This window comes from Lepidochelys kempii, chromosome 19, assembly GCF_965140265.1.
Source record: "Lepidochelys kempii isolate rLepKem1 chromosome 19, rLepKem1.hap2, whole genome shotgun sequence".
NCBI lineage: Eukaryota > Metazoa > Chordata > Testudines > Cheloniidae > Lepidochelys > Lepidochelys kempii.
Genome location: NC_133274.1, coordinates 12637425 through 12657842, shown reverse-complemented (window position 1 = coordinate 12657842; position 20418 = coordinate 12637425). Strand labels below are relative to the sequence as shown.

Below are 20418 nucleotides of genomic sequence, written 5' to 3'. Positions count from 1 at the left end.
GTCACTTTATGGTGCAGATGTTTTTTTTTTTAAAAAAGAAAGAAGAAGAAGAAGAAAAGAAGCCACCGAAGAACTCTCCCAAGGCAGCAGGGCCGCGAGGGGAGGGTGGGGAGAAATCCGAGACCAGCAGGGGGGGAAGCGGGAGAGGGAACGTGTGCGCCCGAGGGAAGAACGGCGGAAGACAAGGGAGAGGAGGAGGGGAGCCAGGGTTTAAAAGGAGGCCAGTGGAGGATTAAGGGGAGGAGATCCCGGGCAGAGTGGGGGGGCGCTGAGACGCCCTAGCTGGGAAGCAGCCACCCCACGCACGCAGCAGGGCGGAGAGGATGGACCCTTGCGCCCGGGCTTGAGCCCCCCGCAGCCGCTGCCCTTGCGCTGCGTCCCACCGCCGGAGGCGCCTCTAGGGGGCACAGCATGGAGCCTGGGCTCCGGGGGCTGGAGCAGCTGCAGCCGCGGGACCCGGGCGCCCCCCGCAGCGGGGCCTGCCGGCAGGGGGTCGGCGTGGCTGCGCGGAGAGGTCAGTGCCTGGGCCGGGCGCTCCGGATCCCGTGGGCCCCTGGCGCAGCCGCGCGTCTGGCTGCGGAGTGAGTGACCCGGGGCCACCTCCCGTGCCGGGCGCTGCCTGCCCCTTTCCGCCGGCCACAAGGCGGGGTGGAGAGACGTGACCCTTCCCCTCCCACTCCAGCGTGGGCTGAGCATCCCCGCCCCGAGTGCCACCGGCCGGGCGGGGCCCTGCACTTCGCTGGCAGGACTCGGCCCACCCTGGCGCCCCGAAAGTGGCCGAGCTGGGCCGGGCGGGTGAGTGCCGGGGCCGCGAGGAAACCCTCTGCTTGCGCGGCTGCGGTTGCTGCCTCTGGTTCCTGCGCCTTCGTCCGGCCTCCCCGAGAGCGCAGAAACTTCCCCGCGGAGCCCGCCGCTCCCGGGGACAGCCGGCTCGCCCCCCGGCCTCAGGTTTCCCGCAGCTGGCGATTCGCCGCGCTTCTCCGCTCATCCGCCCGGGAGAGAGGCGCCCGGCTTTGGAAACGCTTCGCATGGGGAGAGCAGCGGACTCGGCGCGCTGGGGGTGGCTCCGCAGCAGCTGGTAGGTGACTGATTCAGCTGGGGATTAGCACGTTAAGAAACCCAACAGTTAGTCTTGTAAAGTGGGGCGGGTTCCTGTCAAACCTCCTTCGCCCCCCAGGGGAGAAACTTCCTGGACAAACTCCACTGGGTCAGCAGTGAAATTCCTAGAAGTGTGCTGTGGGTGGGTGGGGAAGGGGAAACACACATGTAAACAAAAAGAAAAGGAGTACTTGTGGTTGTCATAGACTACGTGCAACCTACGGCGGGAAGGCTCCCCCAGGGCAAATCCCAGAGTGTTTACATGCAGCTGGATCCTGGAGGCAGATTTTGGCTGAGAAGAGAGACAGAGGATCTAGGGAGGCTGATCTAGTCCATGGCTAGGAGGCTGTTGGAGATTTCGAATCCGAGAACTGCTGTAGAAAGAGACTCCGGCCGGCCCTTTGCACAGAAACCACAGGATCAATCTTCGTGCAACTTCCCCTTGTGTTAAGGGGGCCAGGAAGGGACAGAGAGGGAATCGGGCTGCAGAGGCTAAAATCCCAGTCTCTCAGGCATTGACCTGAAGGTGAGTTAAACTCCTGTTCATAAATCTGCATCCTCTGAAGCTAAGAGGTGTGTGACAGGGCTGGGGGAAATGCAACAGTGCTTGTAGGGTTTCGTTGGGTCTGTGCTGGGATGAGATGCCCTTGGCCAAGGCTCTGTCCTCATACTGTGTTCCAAAAGCAGCCGTTTAAAGGAACAATATCCTGGAACCGCCAATGGCGGGGACTTTGCATGGACAGTCACAGGGGAGCTGGGGCAAGAGGTGGGGGGGGGGGGGGGGGGTTCCAAGATGTTATTGAGTAATGCCAGCCAGACTTGTAAATCCTCTTCTCTGGCCTTGGCTGCACTAGGGAAGAAATCCACCCCTGGGATCTCCTCCCCGGCTATGAACGTTCAATAATTTAGGAGCCCCATAGAGCAGCTTTTATCTTCCTCTCTATTGCTGGAATTTTCAAAGATGCCTAAGGGACCAAAGTCAATGGGAGCTGAGCACTCAGCCAATGCCTTAAAAATTGCAGCCCATGTGTTTTTTCTCTGACTTCTTTTTGCTGGATCATTCACTAAATATGTTGGTATGTACATTTCATAGAACCTCAGGAGTCCAACCTCCTGCTCAAAGCAGGACCACTCCCCCAATTTTTGCCCCAGATTCTCTAAATGGCCTCCTCAAGGATTGAGCCCACAACCCTGGGTTTAGCAGGCCAATGCTCAAACCACTGAGCTATCTCTCCCATTTCCTTCTTTCGGCTACTCTGAGACCCTGTGCCACTTCCAGTGAGTAGGAATTTTTAGAGGAAAGGCTGCTATTGGCCCACTCTGTCCCCTTCAATTAGGTGAAGGAGCTTAAAAAAAAAAACACACCCTGAGCTTAGAATGTTAATATACTGTTCTCTTGAGATAGGATTTATTCATTGTTTTAAAGGGTGCAAACAATGAGCCATGCCGGTATCCTTTCAGAATCTGCCCAGAGAAGTGCAACCTTAGCCCATGTTGGGCAGTGGGCCAGAGTAGAGACAATTAGATGAGAAACCCTTTCTAAGAAACCTGTAATGAGTTATGTGGCCATCTAACTGGCTTGACCCACGTGTGACAGATTGTAGTTCAGTTCCCAGCCATGGTGATTAGTGTAATTAGCAGAACAAATCTGCCTAAAGCAGGCTTTGTAATTAGCAATCAGCTGGATGCTTCTGCACATCTCTGTTAGGGGTAGTAAGGAATAAACCCCATGTAGTATAAATCCCAAAGAAGCCAGGGTTAATTTACTGCTGGGAACAATCCAGGAGGGCTAGGTCACTGCTCTCTGGGTATAAAGCTTTCCCTATATAGAACCCAGGCTCCCCTCCACTGCCTGCCTTGTCCGTGGCTCTGATCTTTCTGGGTCACTCTGCTGTTTGGTTCTTTCCTACTAGTCCCTGCCTGCTCCAGTTTGTTTGTTCCCTTCATCCTGGTTGAGAGTCTGATGAGCACCTGTGAAAATCAGGCCATGAGTGCCTTGCATATGATCCTAGAGTGAATCAGTGACAGAACCCAGGAGTCCTGATTTCCCTGTCCCGTGCTCTAACCACCAGACCATGCTCCCTCCCAAAGCAAACTCCTTTACGCTGCTGGCCCTTAGTTGACTTTTACAGTGCAGTGACGAGCCTGGTAGCGCCTGCAGCTGGCTCTGGTTTGGATCATGCAACCTAAAAATACAACCAAATAAAAAGCCCAGTTGGTTGCCAGCCCACCAGCTGGGCAGAACAGGTGACCGCTCGGGTCAGCAAAATATTCAGGGACTGGTTAGCGGCTGCAGGGTTGGAAGAAGCTGATGTGTCCGGGAGCCCAGGGCAAATTCAGGATGGAGAGCTACACTGCGATGCATGAACAGCGCTGTGGTATTTTAGATGCCGAGCTCTGATTCTTACAGCTGCAAGCCCTGTTCTGAATCCATCGCCTGAAGGGGGATTGTTTTGCACGTACACTTCCCACACATGGGCCTCTTCTGTGTGGGACAGGCTGGGGTCACAGCTGCTGAAATGACCCAGCAGCAGAATAAAACAGGGGTGCTCAGGACATGCTGGCAGACTGCTGCACCAGTGTCACCCCCTTTCTGGCTGCAGGACCCTTGCAGAGGTTGTTCTCCCGCAGGGGCTGGGATAGGTGGATTTTTAAGGCCCTATTTCAAGAGATTGGCATCAGGTCCTCCATCCCACACCAGCATTGAGAGCACTCAGCACCACACAGGATCAGGCCCAGATACATGGCGATTTAGGACAGACCTGGCACCAGGCTCCCAATGTCTTGCAGCGTGTTTGATGCACATGGGCCCTTAAGGCATTGAATGCCTCTGTGCAAATACATTTTGAAACCCCCCAGTGCTAGTAGCTGTTTCCTGGCTGTGTCACCCTGAAGGAAGACAGCCAGTGCTGCTAGCCTGTGTTGCTTGGAGCTTCCCCAGCCTGCAGTGGGTGCTAACCCTCTTCCTGGCTCCTGTGTGGGGAGTTGAGTGGCCATAAGTCCTAACTGATATCGATGGTACCAGATTTGAGGAGATCTGTCCTGCTCTCTCCAGCTTTAAGCTTGGCAGACATCCAGAGGAAGGCAGAGCCCCATGATTAGGCCAGGGGATTGGCCACTGGGACTCCTGAGTCCTAGTCCCAACTCTCTGTGGCTCAACTTACCTGTCTGTGAAATGGGGATAATGCTTTTCTATCTCCCAGGCTCTGGCAGTTAATGAGTTCATGTTTGCGCTTGTAAAGCCTGTTAGATCCTTGTGTGAAAGGCGCAGGAGAAAATCTACTTACTCGTGATTTAATTAATAGTTCCCCATTAGTTTGGAGGCTAACGGGAATGTCATCACAAGGTGACACTGCATTGGGGTATGCTGATGGCTCGCTGCAAATATCACAATTGTCATGACACACAGACTTTACCCGAGGGAGGAAGCCAAGAAAGTGGCAGCCCTAAGGATAATAATGGGCAGTGAACAATTAAACAGGCTTGGTTTCTGCGGAGAAAAACCCATAAAGACCCCCGTCCTTATTTCCCACGTTGCCCATTTTATTTCCTTCTGGGCTTGGCAGCTGAACTCTTTATCCATGGGAAGAAATGGAAGCAGTCTAATGATGATGGAAAAAGGGGCAGTAGCTGTGACAGGTTGAAAAGCCAAGGGGGCAGAGGCATTATTTAGGGCAAGGAGGCATCGCTGAGATTAGCAGGGGAAATTGAGCAAAGGAAAATCTAGGTTGGATACCAGCCAAAACATCCAATCAGTGAGTTCCGGCAGGCTACAGAAGACTCTGCCCCATTGCTTGAGTCGCTTGAGGCTGGACTAGACAAAGCTCTGGGAAATACAGACTGCAGGGAGCAATCCAGCACCAGTTCTGGGAGGTCTCTTTTGTTCCTAACTTCTCGGCTAAAAGACTCGGACGAGAAGGACCAGCACAAGATCCTGTGGACTGGTAACCCTTACTCACGGGAGCAATGCTACTGAAGCCAGTGTGTGGGGCTACTCCGGAGCAAAGAGCAAGCCTGAAATCACTAAGCTGATGAGTCTCAGCTGATTCCCGAGTCTCTCCGCAGCCTGGCTTGCTGTTCAAACATTCATCCTAGTGAGCTCGCTGGAGGTTGGGATCTGGCTGTGGGCCAAGGGGGCTGGAGCAGGGAGCTGAGGCATGGAGTGGGATGGGGACTGACAAGTAAGGAGATGCTGTTAAGAAGTGTAGGGCCCAAGGGTGCTTTGCTCAAAGGGGGAGGGGCGACGAACGGTATGGAACAAGGTGGGTGTTTTCCATTCCAACCATCCCCCTGCTGCGTTGGGAACGGAACATGGCAGCATCGGGCTAGTGCCTGCTGGAGAACCAGCACCAGGGCTTCCTAAGTGAACGTCCTGCTTGCCCCGCTCTGCACCTAGAAGCTTCCTCTGGCCTTCACGTCACTTTCCTTCTCTCCAGTGCTAGGGGCCCAGAAATAGAAGCCCATGTGGCTCTGGCTGGGGTTTTAGTGGGTCTCGTTCGGTGGCTCCAGCCACATCGCATTTCACCAGCTTCTATTTTCTTCACTCCCCCCTGCGGCTTCCAGGACGGGGTTGATCCCCTCACACGCTCTCAGAGGCTTGTCATGCTACCTGCCAGCCCCTCTCATGCCTGGTCTTCACCCCTCCTCGCCAGTCCGCTCCAGGCCTGTGGCTCTGTCCCGGGCTCCTGTCTGTGCTGTGGGCGCGTCGTCCTAGCAGAGAGGTTGCCCTGAGCCCTCCAGCTCCGCTCCCTGCCTGGGCTCTGCAGTATAACAGGGGCCTCTGCTGCTCACCCTGGGCTTTGAGTCTCGCACCAGGGGTGTGCCTGGGGGACTCAAACATGTCTCTGAGATGGGGGAGGGCATGAACCCACTTCCTGGCCTGCTCCCACTGCCCTCCCTTCTGACTCCTTTCCCCAGGGTCAGGGCCAGGGCCTGGCTCCCCAGAGTCCCTAAATGATGCTGAAGGCTGAGATGGGACCTGCTGCTGCCCACTTGCTGCTGGGGATTGTCCATTTGCAGCCCAGTGGGGGGCCCTTCATCCTTGTCCTAAGCAGCCCTGCATGCAGCGCCCCTTGCCCCGGCAGCAGGCTCTGGGCGCTGGCCTGTGCCTGGCCTGCTCTCAAAGGCATTTCAGCAGGGAAGCCCAGCAGCTGCCTCAGGATTGTATCCGCCCAGAGGGGGCGGTGGCAGCACCAGGGCTTCTGTGGTCTGGCAGAGCTGCTGGCGTTTCTTGCTGGACACTGTTCCCTCAGGAGCAGAACGAGGCAGGGCCCCCGAGCGCATGGCAGAGTGGTGGTCACGCCCTCTCCGGGCAGCCTTTTAGTGCATAACCTTGCTCTTCATGACTTTATTGTTGATGGGCTGAAAATGCTCCAGTGAGCCCCAGACCAGGGGAGGCCTCCTCACACCCTACACCTTGCCACTGTGTACTCCATCCCCATCTGAAATGAGCATTCGGGGGGGGGGAGGGGGGATGGGCACTGGCTTTTCTGTGGAGATGGCTAATTCCTGCCAACTCTGATGAGGTTCTTGTGATGGGAATGCCAGTGCACTGGGCACGGACCCGAGCCCTCTGATTCATTTCACACCAGCGGCTGTGGGGGAGCTAACTGTTCTGGGTCATTATGGACCCAATCCCATCACAGGATCCACCATCACAGTTAGCACTAAGTGACCCCTGTTGGTCAACTCCCTGGCACAGCCAGGGGCTGAATGGGCCATGGCGGGGGAGCTCAGCCCCAAGACGTGGTCCCTTTGATGTTGGGCACCCTGGCTGATCTCTGCCACTGCCCCTGCTGTCCTTGTCCTGGGAGGAACGAGCAGCCTCCAACCTCCCAGGGCCCCGAGTCCAACAACTCAGATATTAAAGGGGAGACTGACCAAGGGATCAAAGCAAAGCTAAGGATGGAGGAAGGGGGCAGCGCGGCTCTTGCACATGGCAGAGGGCTCTGGGAGCATCTCCTCTTTGCCCCCTGGGCGTGGGTGGCGCTGGAAGGTTACACTGAAAGGGAGTTATTTTTAACCATCATATCTTGGCGCAGACTGTAATTATGATTCCCCATCTCCTTCCTTGGTGGGAGGTGACTCCGGGGATGATTGTTCCAGCAGGAGCAGCGCTGCTTGGCCCCTCCCAGCAGTCGTGTCTTGGATGTCTTTCCCACCCGGGTGACAGCACAGTGGTGGAGGGAGCTCTGTGGCTGGATGGGGGCTGGGGCTTGTGGGGCTTCCAGGGCCGTGTGAAGTTTTTTGCTGCCTGGTGTCGCTGCTTGGGACTGTCACCAGTTCCTCTCTCAGAGGTGTTGGCATGGGGGAGCTCAGCTCTTGCTCCCATGATGCAGCCTTGAGCTCCACCTCCACTGACTTTGATGGGGCGCAGATTGGGCCCCGGGTGAGACCTAATGTGGTGGCACCTTCTCCCTCTGTTTGTCTTGGTAAGACAAGGGTTTAATTGTGCTCTGGAGTATGGCGCTCAGGTGCTGTTCCAGCTAATGGGTTGGAAGGGCGCTATCTGTAACAGACCAGGTCTCTTGAGTCACATGCATCAGAAAAGGGATGTTGCATTCGTTCCAGTCAAAGGGGATGATCTTTGTAGCATTTGTTACAGTGTTCAGCACTCCCACCGCACGCTGCATCGGCCAGGCTATTGCACAGCTGCGTTGCAAAGGGAGACCTAGACACCCACTTCTAGAGATCCGGCTCTGGGCTGTGCTTGGGCACTGCCCTGCAGGTAACTCAGCATGAGAGCTCTTCCTGCGACTGCCTCGCTCCTGCGACCACCTCCACCTCCCTCCTCCTGCTCCTCCTGCCACCGCCTCCCTCCTTCTGCTCCTTCTGAGATCTCGCTCCCTCAGATCCAGTCTCCTCGCCTCCCTCCCCTCCAAACCTCTAGCTGTTTGTTCTCCTGCTTGCCCAGCCTGACAGAGCGATTTAAAATGCACGTACCTTTTAGCTCATACAAGTTTGTGTCCTCAGTACTGTAAACCCCCAAAGTTCACAAAGCATGAGTTCCCCCCAAAAACCACGTGAATTTAAAAACTAATAATAAATGTGGGGGGCTTTTTATTTGCCATGTTGTGGGGGGGAGTTTAAGCCTTTAAGGTGCACTCGGGTCACTTCCTCCACAATCACAATTGCTCATGCAATCAGTCCTATCCAGGAGCTGCCTGCATCTTTAAGAAAAACATCAGATATGATGAGAGCTGGCAGTGCTGAGAACCCAAGTTGCATGTGGGCCTGGGACTGCCACGCAGGGCATATGGGAGGATGTGACAATTGGCTTGCAAGGAAGTGGTCCCCAGGATGGTATTGGGCTGCGTGTCCAGAAAGAGTGTGAGCATCTGGTTGCCAGAGGGCCCCTAGGTCAGGTCCATTCCACGTAGGGCGTCAGCACCAGGAATTTCTTTCTCCTCTCCCCAAGGAAGGCAGAGGAAGGCTTCCTGTCCTGTAGCATTCTCTGGAGATACCGACATTCACAGAATATCAGGGTTGGAAGGGACCTCAAGAGGTCATCTAGTCCAACCCTCTGTTCAAAGCAGGACCAAGCCCCAATTTTTGCCCCAGATCCCTAAATGGCCCCCTCAAGGATTGAACTCACAACCCTGGGTTTAGCAGGCCAATGTTCAAACCACTGAGCTATCCCTCCCCCCCATTCCCCAAGATTCCTCAGGCATCTCTTGCTGTCCAGGAGCAACTGTTTTGCCTGCAGTACATTAAGGAGTACCTGTAGCAGGCTACTTTGGAAAGCACGTCTCACAGGGACGCTGAGGGGATTCACTGGTGGCGGTGCATCAGTCCAGGAATAGCGATACTCGGTTCAGCAGCACTGTATCCCATCTGGGCTCCAGGGCTTGGGTACAGGACAAAGCTGCCTGCTGCAGGAGTCACTGCAGATTAGCCAGGGCTGTTCTAACAGGGGGTTCCTCTGAAAACCCCCTTCTGGAGCCTGTGACCGTTCCAGTGTTTTGGGGGTGCATGAGCTGCAAAGTAGAGAAACTGGGGGATCTGCTTCAATGGCTTCTTATAGTACTCCAGCCAAGGAAGGAGGCAGCTGCACAGAGCAAACAAGCTTGCATGTGAGTAGCACTTTGCTGGAAACATAACAGACCCTGTTCTTGAAGAACCAGCTGAGTGTGGGGGTGGCATGGCCCAGCACTCGGCCTGTGTGGTCTGGATGAGGGGAAGGTTTTGAAAGGAGGCTGTGAGATTATATCTTGCCCCACGAAAGTTTTGCTTCATACCTGGCTGTTTGGTGCAATCTCATCCATTCCAAAGGCCAAAGAAAAACCCTTCCCTTTTGTGAAACAGTGTTACAAGCCTCAGGGATGAGCCGTGCCTGGCAGGAGCACCCAGGGGTGAACTGCAGCGAAAGGAAGGGACTCACCTCAGGCCTTGCTTCTGTCTGGAACTTTAACCAGGGGTTCCCTAGAGCCTCCTCTCACACAGCAGCAAGCCTGGATCCAGGAGCTGGCATAGCCACTCTCCTGACTGCGCCTTCAGAAGTGCCGAGGAAAACCGGGGCTGCCCTTCCCCAACTAGCGGGGATTGGATTCCCCAGATCCTCGTCCAGGTCGCTCACCCAAAGGTGTAATGTTTGGAGCAGGGGATTGGGTTAAATACTGCCGGCAGGACTGAAGCCCTTCCTGTGGGGAATGTCCTATGATAATACCCAACTCTTGTCATCAGTAGATTACAAAGCCCTTTACAAAAGTCGTCAGTATCGTTATCCCCATATTATAGACAGGGAAATTGAGGCACAGAGAGGGGCAGTGACTTGCCCCAGGTCACCCTGCAGGCCACAGGCAGAGCCAGGAATAGAACCTAGGTTTCCTAACTCCTGGTCCAGTGCACTAGCCACTAGGCAACACTTTCTCCATCCTTTTGTCTCTGCTTCTCGTGGGTAACGAACAGGAGAGGGGTTCCAGGGATCTGGGTTCCTTTCCCAGCACTGCCGCTGATCGCTGGGAGGCCTCGGTGAGTCTGTGTCCCCATCTGTAGAACGTGGCTCAGGATACTGTCCTGGCTCACGAGGGGAGTGCCTGGGACACTTCAGGCTCATTGGATGGACGATGCTATGGAAGGGTGGAAGAGAAGCATCTCCTTCCAGCATGCTGGGCTCATTCTATACTGCTGAGCAAACCAGAGGGATGCTGCCAAAACTAACACGCCTTTGTGTAGCGCTTTGCAAACCCAGGCCTGTGGCGCTCGGCCTAGCACGAGTTGAATGAGTTTTAATGAAAGGCTCATTGCAGGGATTGGAAGCTTAACATCCAAACTCCCAGTCTAGGAGCTGAGCTGCTGTCTCGCACCATAGTGCTAATGCCATTTCTGTAGCATCTTTCATCCCATGGGACCCCCAAACCCTTCCCAAACTGCAGACATTCAGCTCTGCTGAAATGCAGCCACCTCTGGGGTGGCAGGCAGCAGCCGATAAGCTGCACAGCAAACTGCACTTCAGGAGGGACGGGGCATCTTTCATCAGTGACGCTGGGGCAAACTCCCCTCTTTTACAGGGAGCGCAGTAGGGGCTCAAATGCCCACACAGAACAGAGAGGGCTTCAGTCTCTCTTTACACATAGTGGGATTTTGTGTTCCTGCTAAAATACCGAATTAATCAATTAACTCGAGTGACCGTGTCTGGGAGTTTTAGATTCTGATGGCAATGCTGGATTTTTTGTAACCCTTGGGGATTCTATTAATAACGATAATGGTGCTGAGGTCTGGGAACAGCCATCTCTCGCAAGGAGTATTAAATGCTCCAACTTTTAAACACACGCCGCTTTGTGTGGTACCATCTATGCTCAGGAGAGGACACTGTGGGCGGGGTAGAATGTCACGTGAAGAAATTTTGAGGCAGGGTGAGTTGTTTCTTGCTTGTCCTGAAATGCCATGTGCAGTGATCATTTGCAGGACAAACAGCCTTTCGGGCATCAGGGAATAAAATGATTGAGACTGTTCCGGGAGGCCAGTCAAACTGGACAGTGCCCCTTTAAACGCAACACACCCTCTTCTGATCAGCACTCGCCCACCCCACTACGGAGCGCTCCAGAGCTCACCTCCCTGGTTGGCTGCCTGGTTGGAGGGCTGTGCACAGAAGCCAAAGACTGAGCGGATCATGGAGAATCAACTCCCTGCCCATGCGGACACCAGCACTTCTCGCTCAGAGTGGAGGCAGGTCGTGTGGCAGGGAAGGAAGCTCGCACAGCCTGTGTGGTCCTGGTCTGGAGGTGACCAGAGGCCTGCTGGCTTTTCTTGCCAGCACTAGATGAGCCCCAGTTCATCGCACAGAAGGCCACTAGCTCACTTGCCCTTTTCACAACTAGCTGCTGGCACCGTCCGTTGTGCGTGCTGCACAAGAGACGCTGTGGGCCTGATCCAAAGCCCATGAATTCAGCAGGCTTCGAATCAGGTCTTGCGTGAGGAAACCAGAGGGTAAGTAGCAGATCGTGGCTCAGAGGAGTAGAGGGCATAGCAGCAGAGCCGGGTATGTCAAAGTGCCATCTTACACAATTGTCATCTTTATTTTTAACAGCTCCGGCTGTGTGAGCAGGCACTTTTGACACGGGTCATTTCCAGTACTGAAGGGTGAGAATAACAGCCGGGCTGCATGGGACACAGGTAAACTTAAGTCTGACTGACGGATGACCCTTGGAATGAGGGTCAATTGGGTGTGATGCTTGTTAGTCCCCAAGCAATTATAGACAGTTGCCTTGAAAAGCAGCTGGGTCTTCGCTTCACTCTGCAAGGTAACACGTGGGGCTTAGGGGAAGCTAAATGAGATAGGAAGGGAATTAGGTTTAAAGAGACTGGCAGCCAAAAATAGGACCAGCCCATTGTGTGTTTTGATGGTAAGACTGTGTGTGAAATTTATAAGAATTCTCTTCCCTGCAACTGCAGGGAATGGACTGTGCTCTGGGGAGTGGATTTCACTCGACCCGACAACAGCCAAAGTTTGCAGCAGCATCAAAGAGGCTTTGCAAAATCCATGGAGTTTGGAGTTGTCAGCAGGACATTTTAAAAGCTTTTAATGTAGCTTTTTAAAGGTAGGTCAAATCTAAGATTGTAATTGAGGTTAGTTGCTCTCCACAGAGGGCTGGAAACAACACAATATAAACAATGGCACACTGAAGAGAAGCAAACATAATCTTAAGAAGTATTAGGGAAGATTTAAAATGCCTGGTAACTTCATTTGGTAGCAGACGGTTTTAAGGGAGAAAATCTCGCTCATTTTGGGGCTGACTCCATCACTTTAGGTGACTGTTAAGGCAACCTTTATAATACCTTTCCCCATGTGATGGAGGCTTTAGCAGTATGTTTCAAAGGAAGATTTAAAAACTCACTCATCAGTAGGCTGTGGGTTTTGTTGGCTTTTTTTTCCTTTAAATCGCCCTCATTCAAATTGTCATAGCTTGACAGCCCTGTGCCAGGAACACACTGTCATCATGAAGCTTGTATATTTAATTCCTTCCCTCTGATACTAATAACGCCTTAAGATGATTAAAATTGGAAGAACTTTAGCATCTCATTTGCTTTCCATTGGTTATGCTGTTTGCTGGCTTTTTGCTTCGCTCAAATTAGGCAGTGAAATTAGGCAGGTCGCTTTCCTTGCTTCTTTCCTTGTGTGTGTTTTTAGTTTCTAATCAATTTTTCTTTCTGGCTGTGGTGCGCGAATCCCCGTGCTGTTGTGACTGGGTTCCCAACTCCGCAGGGGAAGGCTGCAAGTTGGTCTACGCTATGTAGACAGTTGTGATTTAGAGGCATGGTCACTTTAACCCGTTACGAAGAACACAACTCAGGCTGGGTCCATGCTGTAATTTTGCTGCCCCAGCACTATGGCGCGTCCACATCTACACACTGCGTGCTTGTGTCAGTGCATTGTGGGAGAAGCTGGGCAGTTCTCCAGTCCTGCTTCGCAGTGGACAGAGGGCCCGGAAGTCATGCACACAGAGGGAGAAAGGAGGGCTGGCCAAGCCAGTTATACGGGCACTGTGGGAGGGGTTGTCCTATCCGTGCCACATAAATACTACATTTCAGCCTAGTTACAGGAAAGGAGTTGCATGCCAGCTTCGTCCTCTGACAGGGACAAGATGCCGTTAGCTGCCAAGTTGGTGTGTGGACACAAACTTCCTTAGTGCCAACCAATGTTGTCAGCTGGTAAGATGGAATGTGGTTATTTTTAAACCCAGTTTCAAACCACAACGTGAGGGGAAATATTCTCCGCGTGTTCATCCGGGGCTCAGGCAGTGCCTGTTTGCTAACCCAGCAGCATACCCCAGCCACTGTCGTGGTGTCCTGATGAGCCCAGGTAAGGATCTGACGGGGGTAATCGGACAGTTCAGTCAGCTCTAGAACTGACCTGGAAAACAGGCTCTGCTCCTGCATATTTAACAAAGACTTGCAGAGTAATGCGCATGCTGGACCTCTGTGGGAGAAAAGCCACTCAGACGTGGCTAACTGTTCTGTGCGTGCCAAGTGCAGTCAACCCGTGTCTTTGCTCTACGCTGAGGGGAACGTCCTAGAATCATAGAATATGCAGTAGGGAGCTAGAAGGGCAACTGCCAATATACCCCAAAGGTACCACACGTGCAAGAAAAATACCCTTCCAGAGCAAAGGGGGGAGGGATAGCTCAGTGGTTTGAGCATTGGCCTGCTAAACCCAGGGTTGTGAGTTCAATCCTTGAGGGGGCCATTTAGGGATCTGGGGCAAAAATTGGGGGAGTGGTCCTGCTTTGAGCAGGGGGTTGGACTCCATGACCTCCTGAGGTCCCTTCAAACCCTGATATTCTATGATTCTGTATCAGGGTTGGAAGAGACCTCAGGAGGTCATCTAGTCCAACCCCCTGCTCAAAGCAGGACCAACACCAACTAAATCTGTCTCTGTGTTGCTCTGGAAGGGTATTTTTCTTGCACATGTGGTACCTTTGGGGTATATTGGCAGTTGCCCTCCTGGCTCCCTACTGCACATACCAATAGAAATATACTGTCCGTATGTTTGTTTATTTTCTTACTTTCTCAGTTGCTTAGTAGAAGAGTGCTATGCTTAATGTGCAAGTGATTGCAGGTTCAAATCCTGCCTGCCTCAGAAGAGGTGAATATTCTCTCCTAGGTCAGACTAGATCTAATAATCTCTCCTGGCCTTACATTATATGACTCTTACATTTCATTGAAAAATAGGGTTTTTTATATCAACCAATCCCTGAAGTGCTAGGAGCCCAAACACAACAGCGTGAGCTCTTGCAGGATCACTGAGGAAATGCAGCTGACTATGAGCGAAAAGCAAACCGCTTCCCAAGCTGTGCAAAGAACAAGAAGTAAATGGCAGCAAAAGGGATCAGTAAGACAGACTCTTACGTTATTTCAGTTCTCCTGCCACTGACCCTGTAATAAGAAAAGAGCTTTTTCTCTCACCCACTGAAGCCCTCACGTGGCGTTAATGGAAAGGGTTGTTTTAAGTGTGGCCATAAACCAGACCCCTGGTTCTGCCCTGATCTGCTCCCTGTGCCTCTTTCAAGAGACATCAGCTTAGTTTGACAAAGATCTTGCTGTCAGCCCTGTGACGCTGCAGGGGAAAACCAAGCTGGATTCTGCCGGGCTTCTAGCATCCTCACTGCAGCTGCAGGCTGAGTCTGGAACGGGAAGGTCATTACCATTAATGATGGCAGCGCATGAGTTATGGAAGTTCACAGCTTGGTGATCAGACTCCCGGCTCAGCGGCAGTCAATAATAATAATGATAACGCTGATCATTAAAAAACAACTTGTTTTGCATAGGAAACTGAGCAGATTGGAGAATAAATGTGACGCTCCCAAGATCCTCTGCTACTTTGTTTTGTTTTAATGGAGATATTTTTCTTGTTGCCTGAAGAATGGCTCTGTTGCTAAGGCCCTGGGCTGGGAGTTGGGAGATCTGGATTTTGTTGCACACAGACTTGCCGTCCCTGTTCTGTGCCTCAGTTTCTGCAGCTGTAAACTGGGATAATGAGACCGACCATCCAGAGATGTTGTGAGGCTAAGCTAATATGTGTAAGATCCTTCGACATCCCTCCCTAGAAGGTGCCATAGAAATGGAAAGTACAGGGTGAAAGCCTGAGTCCTTACTCGCCACGACTTCAGTGTGAACGTTGTCAGAGCAAGGGCTGTTTATTTGTCCTGTTCGTAATTGGGCCAACAAATCTTGCATGTGCCTGCGCTGCTTGGACGTGCCCAGGGAGCCATTTGCACCTGCACCGACCAGCATTCCTGTGCACCATCTCCCTTTTGTTTGCAGAGCTGTTCGGGGTGGGGATCATTGTTTTCTTCCACTACACGTGCAACCAGTCTTACTAATTCATCAGGCAGATGTGCATTGCTTTGTGTGGGCATGGGCTAGGCGCTTGTGTTTGAAAGACACCACCCGTTGTCTAGCTTCTGAGTGGGAAGGAGAAAAATGCTTCTAGGAGGACGTAGGCAGGACGCAGAAAAGGGAAGGGGAAGGCCGGTTGCATGAGCCACCATGTCCCAGCTCCTTTGCTGTGAGCCCTTCCTCTTCACTATCTGCTAGTGATGCCTTCTGTTCATCTCTTTTCTCCCCCACTCTCTAGAAAGACCTGACCAGGAGGATGTCATGACAGCCAGCAGCGCCGAAGCCAGCAGAGCCATGAGAAATCAGGATCTTCTGGAGAAGAAGCCCCTGGGACCCGCCCCTCCTCCCCGGAGGCACAGACGCAGGCTCAGGCGCAAGCCACCGACCGAGGTGGCTGTGAAGGGGCAGCTCCGGATGCGCTCGCCATCAGGGGCCTTCGTGATGGTGGGCGTCTCCGTCGTCTTGGTCGGCATGACGATCGCCGTTGTGGGCTACTGGCCTCACGGGGGCCCACACGCAGCCGGGCCTGGGGCCAGGCTGGGTAACTCCAGCGGCACGGGGGACATGAAGAAGGAAGTGAAGGTCTCTGCCCAAGCCCGCTACCTCCCTCACAGCGAGAAGCTGAAGCTGATTGGCCCTGTCATCATGGGCGTCGGCCTCTTCATTGTTATCTGTGCCAACACCATGCTGTACGAGAACAGGGACATGGAGACCCGCCTGTTGATGCAGAAAGGCCTCTACTCCATGACTCCGGGCCTCGCCCAGGACTTCAGCCAGGAGGACAAATACTGCCAGAGGAGGACTAGCTTGCCCCTCCTCAAGGCCAATGCCGAGTGTGTCGAGGGCTGTTACGAGGTGGATCTCTCCTCCAGCGGCTTCCAATCCTGTTCCAGTCCCGGGAACAAATGGGCCGACTGCTACGGGCATAACAGGCTCCAGACGACGGCCCAGCTGCTCCATCACAAGGGGATTTCCCACTCCATGTCCCTCCTCAGCGTCCGTTCAGACTCTGGCAACTCCATGGAGGGGAACCTCAATCTGTCCTTTGCCCGCGGGGCTGAGTCGGTAATTTCTTTGGCTGCCACTGCCCGGTCACTTCCCGTCATCAAGGTGAACAACTGTCTCATTGAGAAGCCGTCTGCAACTCGGGGGGCAGGCGATGAGGGGGAGATCAGCCTGGCTGGGGGGCCAGATGATGCACCGCGGCTCTCATGGACTCTCCCACCCAGGGGCAGCAGCATCTCTCCCAGAGGAGATGACCTCCAGGGTGGCCATGTCGTTATTAACATAGACAGCGAGCCTCCATCTGTCACTGTGGGCGAGACATACCTGAACCCAGATGGCCCCAAGAACGAATTCAGCTCAGATGTGCAGCTCCACAACCCGGGTCACTCCAAGTCGCTGGACCTTGGCAGGCCGGGCGTGCTGCTGGTGGCACCCATCAAAGACCGGAAGAACAGGAGCTGGCCTAGACTTGACCAAATCAGTCTGGTAGGCTACGCCAAACTGGAAAGCACGGGTGAGTCCTCTGACAGACTATTGGAGCAGACAGATCAGCAGGGCCCGGACGAGCCCAGCCCCAGCACCCAGGAGGTGTGAACAGAGATGGGTTCAAGGGTCTGACTTGGCAGGGGATGGGTGACACGGCCAGAACACCCTCCTCTCTTTTCATTGCCTCACCTGGGGGACTGCTGAGCATGTTCTTCTTTTAAGCAGACATTCCAATGACGTATGGAGGTCAGTGCTGCTGACTGAGCCCAGGACAGGCCTGCTACTCCTTAGGGGAAACTCTTCAAGGGATAGATGTCTCCTCCCCAGAGGCACCTGGTGCTGAGGTGTCACTCTTTCTCAGTGGGCAGCCTCAGCCTTGCCTTACGCCCCCTTCTCCCCAAGCTACATGAGGGACCTGGGCTTAGACAAGCACTCCCCGAAAGGGGAGGCGGGCTGGGGATCCCTGCTACTAAGCCGTAGGGGCCCCTTTCCTCATCATTAGCCAGAAGGGCTGCGGCAGCGGGTGCGTGAGGGGCCCCCCACCGCCCCACACCGCTAGGCAATTCACTGGCCAATGGAACGTTAAGGCTACCAGGGTTATTAAATGTTCTCTCACCACCACCACCGAGATGCTAAGTCAATCATTTTGCCTGCACAATGTTTCATCATCTGTCTTTGCAAAGCTCGCTGTCACGGGTTGCCCCCCTTCAAGATGCCACTTGATGGGCTGGGATACCGCTGAGCCTGCCTGTTCTGCCAACATGGGCTCCCTTTAACCTGTCTTGCTGAGCCAGGGTCTTAAGCCTCCTCCAGCACAGACACAGGCAGGGCCACACCCAGCTGCAGAAAGACACAGACACTGAGATCAGCTCTGGGAAGACTCAGTTTAAGGGACTTGCCCTAGCACTCAGGTGCCCACCTCCCTTGGAGTGCAGACCTAAAGTTATATTGTCTTGCTCTGTATAGAAGAATCTGCACAGTGCAAGCTCATAAAATTCGCTCTCTTCCTCAGTGTGAAGAGAAATATGCACCCCTTTGTGCCCCCCCATTAGAAATTGCATGAACTGGGTTTAATAATAAAAAAGGTAGATTTTAAGTGGTTATAAGGGTTAGCAAACAGAACAAAGCAGATTACTAAGCAATTAAAACAAAACACACAAACTAAGCTTGATTCACTAAAGAAACAGGTTACAGAATGTAATTTCTCACCCTAACTGTTGAATTTAGGCAGGATGCAAAGTTTCTGTAGCTCCGTTTCAGTTATTTCTTCTTCTAGATTGGACCTTTGTCTCAGTCTGGACTTACCCCCCGCCTTTCCCTTCAGGTTAGTTCCTTTGTCCCTTTAGGTACTTTCAGCAGTCCCTCTTCTTGGGTAGGTAATGGAGGAGAGTCCCATTTGCATTCCTCCCCACCCTTAAATAAGATTTATGTAAGGTGGGAATCTTTGTTTCCCAAACTTGACACCCCCCCCAGCTTTTAGTGGAAAGTTACAAGAAGTCCAAGGTAATGTTTAGTATCAGCTGACAAGACCACCTGATCTAGTATTGTCACAGCTATGCCCTTCCAGGAAGGAGAGAGATTAGTGTCTTCAGTCTTGTTGTTTCTTCCTGTTGGCTGGAGGGTGTCTTCCCAAGACACACCCAGTTGTAATTGTTACATAGTCCGTGTTCTTAACTTTAGATACAGAAATGATACATGCATAGAAATTGGATAATCATCTTCAGTAAATGGCAACCCTTCCAATGATACCTTACATGAGCCATCTTGCATAAAACATATCTTAGCTGTGTCAGATCCATGTTACACTCCATATTCTTTATGAAAATATGCTTATAACGTCACACTCGCCAGCTGCCTTCTTTCCCGGGAAGTCTCCTCTGCCACTGTCAGAGTGACAGGAGTCGTCAGCAGAAGGGGCCTGGGCAGGATCTCTGGTGTGTCTGGTTTCATGGAAGAGGGCACCTGGCTGAACATGAAGAAGCAATAGGAGTGGGTCAGGGCTGGTCCACACTGCAGTTGGAGGCGTGACCGCAGCTCAGAGGGGCACACCCCCTACTTGCTTTAATCTAGCTCGCCTGCTAAAAATAGCGGTGAAAATGCAGGAGCCCAGACCTCGGCCTGGGCTAGGAACATGAGTCGTACCCAGGGTTCTGGGTAGGTTTTACGCAGCCCATCCTGCTCGGTCTTCACTGCTAGTTTTAGCCGCACTAGCTTGATTATGCCTCTCCAATCTCCCCTGTAGGTACTGCTGTATCTTTAAAGGGATGGCACTCACTTACACCAGCTCTGAATTTGACCCTAGCACTGTGTGAAACGAATCATCCCAACGATCAGGAGAGTTCAGCTCCTGGGGTCTGATTTACAAGATAGGGGCCGCCTGCTGAATTTGGATCTGGGTTCTATCGCTAAAAGAAGCCAAGACCAAAAGGAGCTGCATACCGCCATACAACTCAGTAGGGGGGTCACCCATTGTACAGTGAGTCTGATTTGCCCCGTGCTTACACCAGTTTAAACTCTGCTGCAGTCAGGGGAGAAAGGCTGGTCCAGAGGTTCTGGAGCTAGCCTGAAATTGGGGAGACCTGTGTTCAATTCCCTGTTCTATCCCAGATTCCCTTTATGATCTGGGGTAAGTGCCTTAGGCCCACTGCTTCAAAGATATTTAGGTGCCTATCTCCCATTGGCTTTATTCTTTGTACCTCTGGTCCCCATCTAAAAACAGCTGAATAGCATTTCTGGTGCTGGAAGCGTAAATGCATTAAAGGCTGCAAGGTCATGGGGGCTGTAGATAGATTTACACTCGTGAGAGGAGAATCAGGCCCCCAGTTCTGAAATCGTGAATTTGGCAAAATTCCCACTGAGACCTCACTTCCCCCTTACCTGGCTAAGCCCGGCCTGCTGGTGGCGCTGCAGACATACCTGTGTCGAAGGGTCCTTTGTAGCCTATATCAGGGCAAATCGCAGCTCTGCATTAACCTGCCAAGGGAGAAAAATGTCTGCTGCCCATTTCCTTCTGTGTGAGGAATTTTATAGAAATGTTTCTAATTTCACGCCCAGCGTCCCTTTCCAAATTCTTCACCATGACCTCAATTACCCTCTGGAAGGTGGGGTGAGAATCAGACTGAGCACTGGCTTTGGAGTTGTTAAAGGGGCAGTGGCAACATAAAACTCGTCTGTCTTTTAGCTACACCCTGACTCACATTTAATAACCCACCTCGAGACTGGGCCTGCTCATGGTAAAAGTCATGTTCAATTTTTGCCTTCATGTTGCTTGTTCGATGCTTTGCTCCACAGGAGCAGTGACACGTCTCATGGCCAGGCTCTCAGGCATTAGCACTGTGCTGTGGTGGGCCCAGCATCTCAGGGGCACAGTGTAGTCTAGCAGGATTTGTCATAGTCCAGTGGGTAAGGCACTAGCCACAGTCAGTTTAGCGAAATCTAATCCCCGCTTTCCCTCTGACTCAGTGTGGCCTCACGTCACATAAACATGCTGTG

At 52.8% G+C, this 20418-nt stretch overlaps 1 protein-coding gene across 5 annotated transcripts; it reads left to right on the top strand.

Annotated features, from left to right (window-relative positions):
• Positions 1 to 205: 205 nt before the first annotated feature.
• On the top strand, positions 206 to 18812 carry TMEM200B (transmembrane protein 200B). Of its 5 annotated transcripts, none has more exons than XM_073317849.1 (3): positions 206 to 1078; positions 1305 to 1624; positions 15678 to 18812. In XM_073317849.1, exon 3 carries the CDS (start codon positions 15697 to 15699, stop codon positions 17032 to 17034), a length of 1338 nt encoding a protein of 445 aa, XP_073173950.1. In that variant the 5' UTR covers positions 206 to 1078; positions 1305 to 1624; positions 15678 to 15696; the 3' UTR covers positions 17035 to 18812. The 5 variants fall into 5 exon arrangements, with proteins under 5 accessions (XP_073173950.1, XP_073173947.1, XP_073173951.1 ...); XM_073317846.1 differs by having other exon boundaries at positions 15674 to 18812; XM_073317850.1 differs by lacking the exon at positions 1305 to 1624.
• Positions 18813 to 20418: the final 1606 nt, after the last annotated feature.

Coding starts and splice junctions, on each gene's coding strand:
- TMEM200B (XM_073317850.1), top strand. CDS start 15,697: ATGACAGCCAGCAGCGCCGAAGCCAGCAGAGCCATGAGAAATCAGGAT.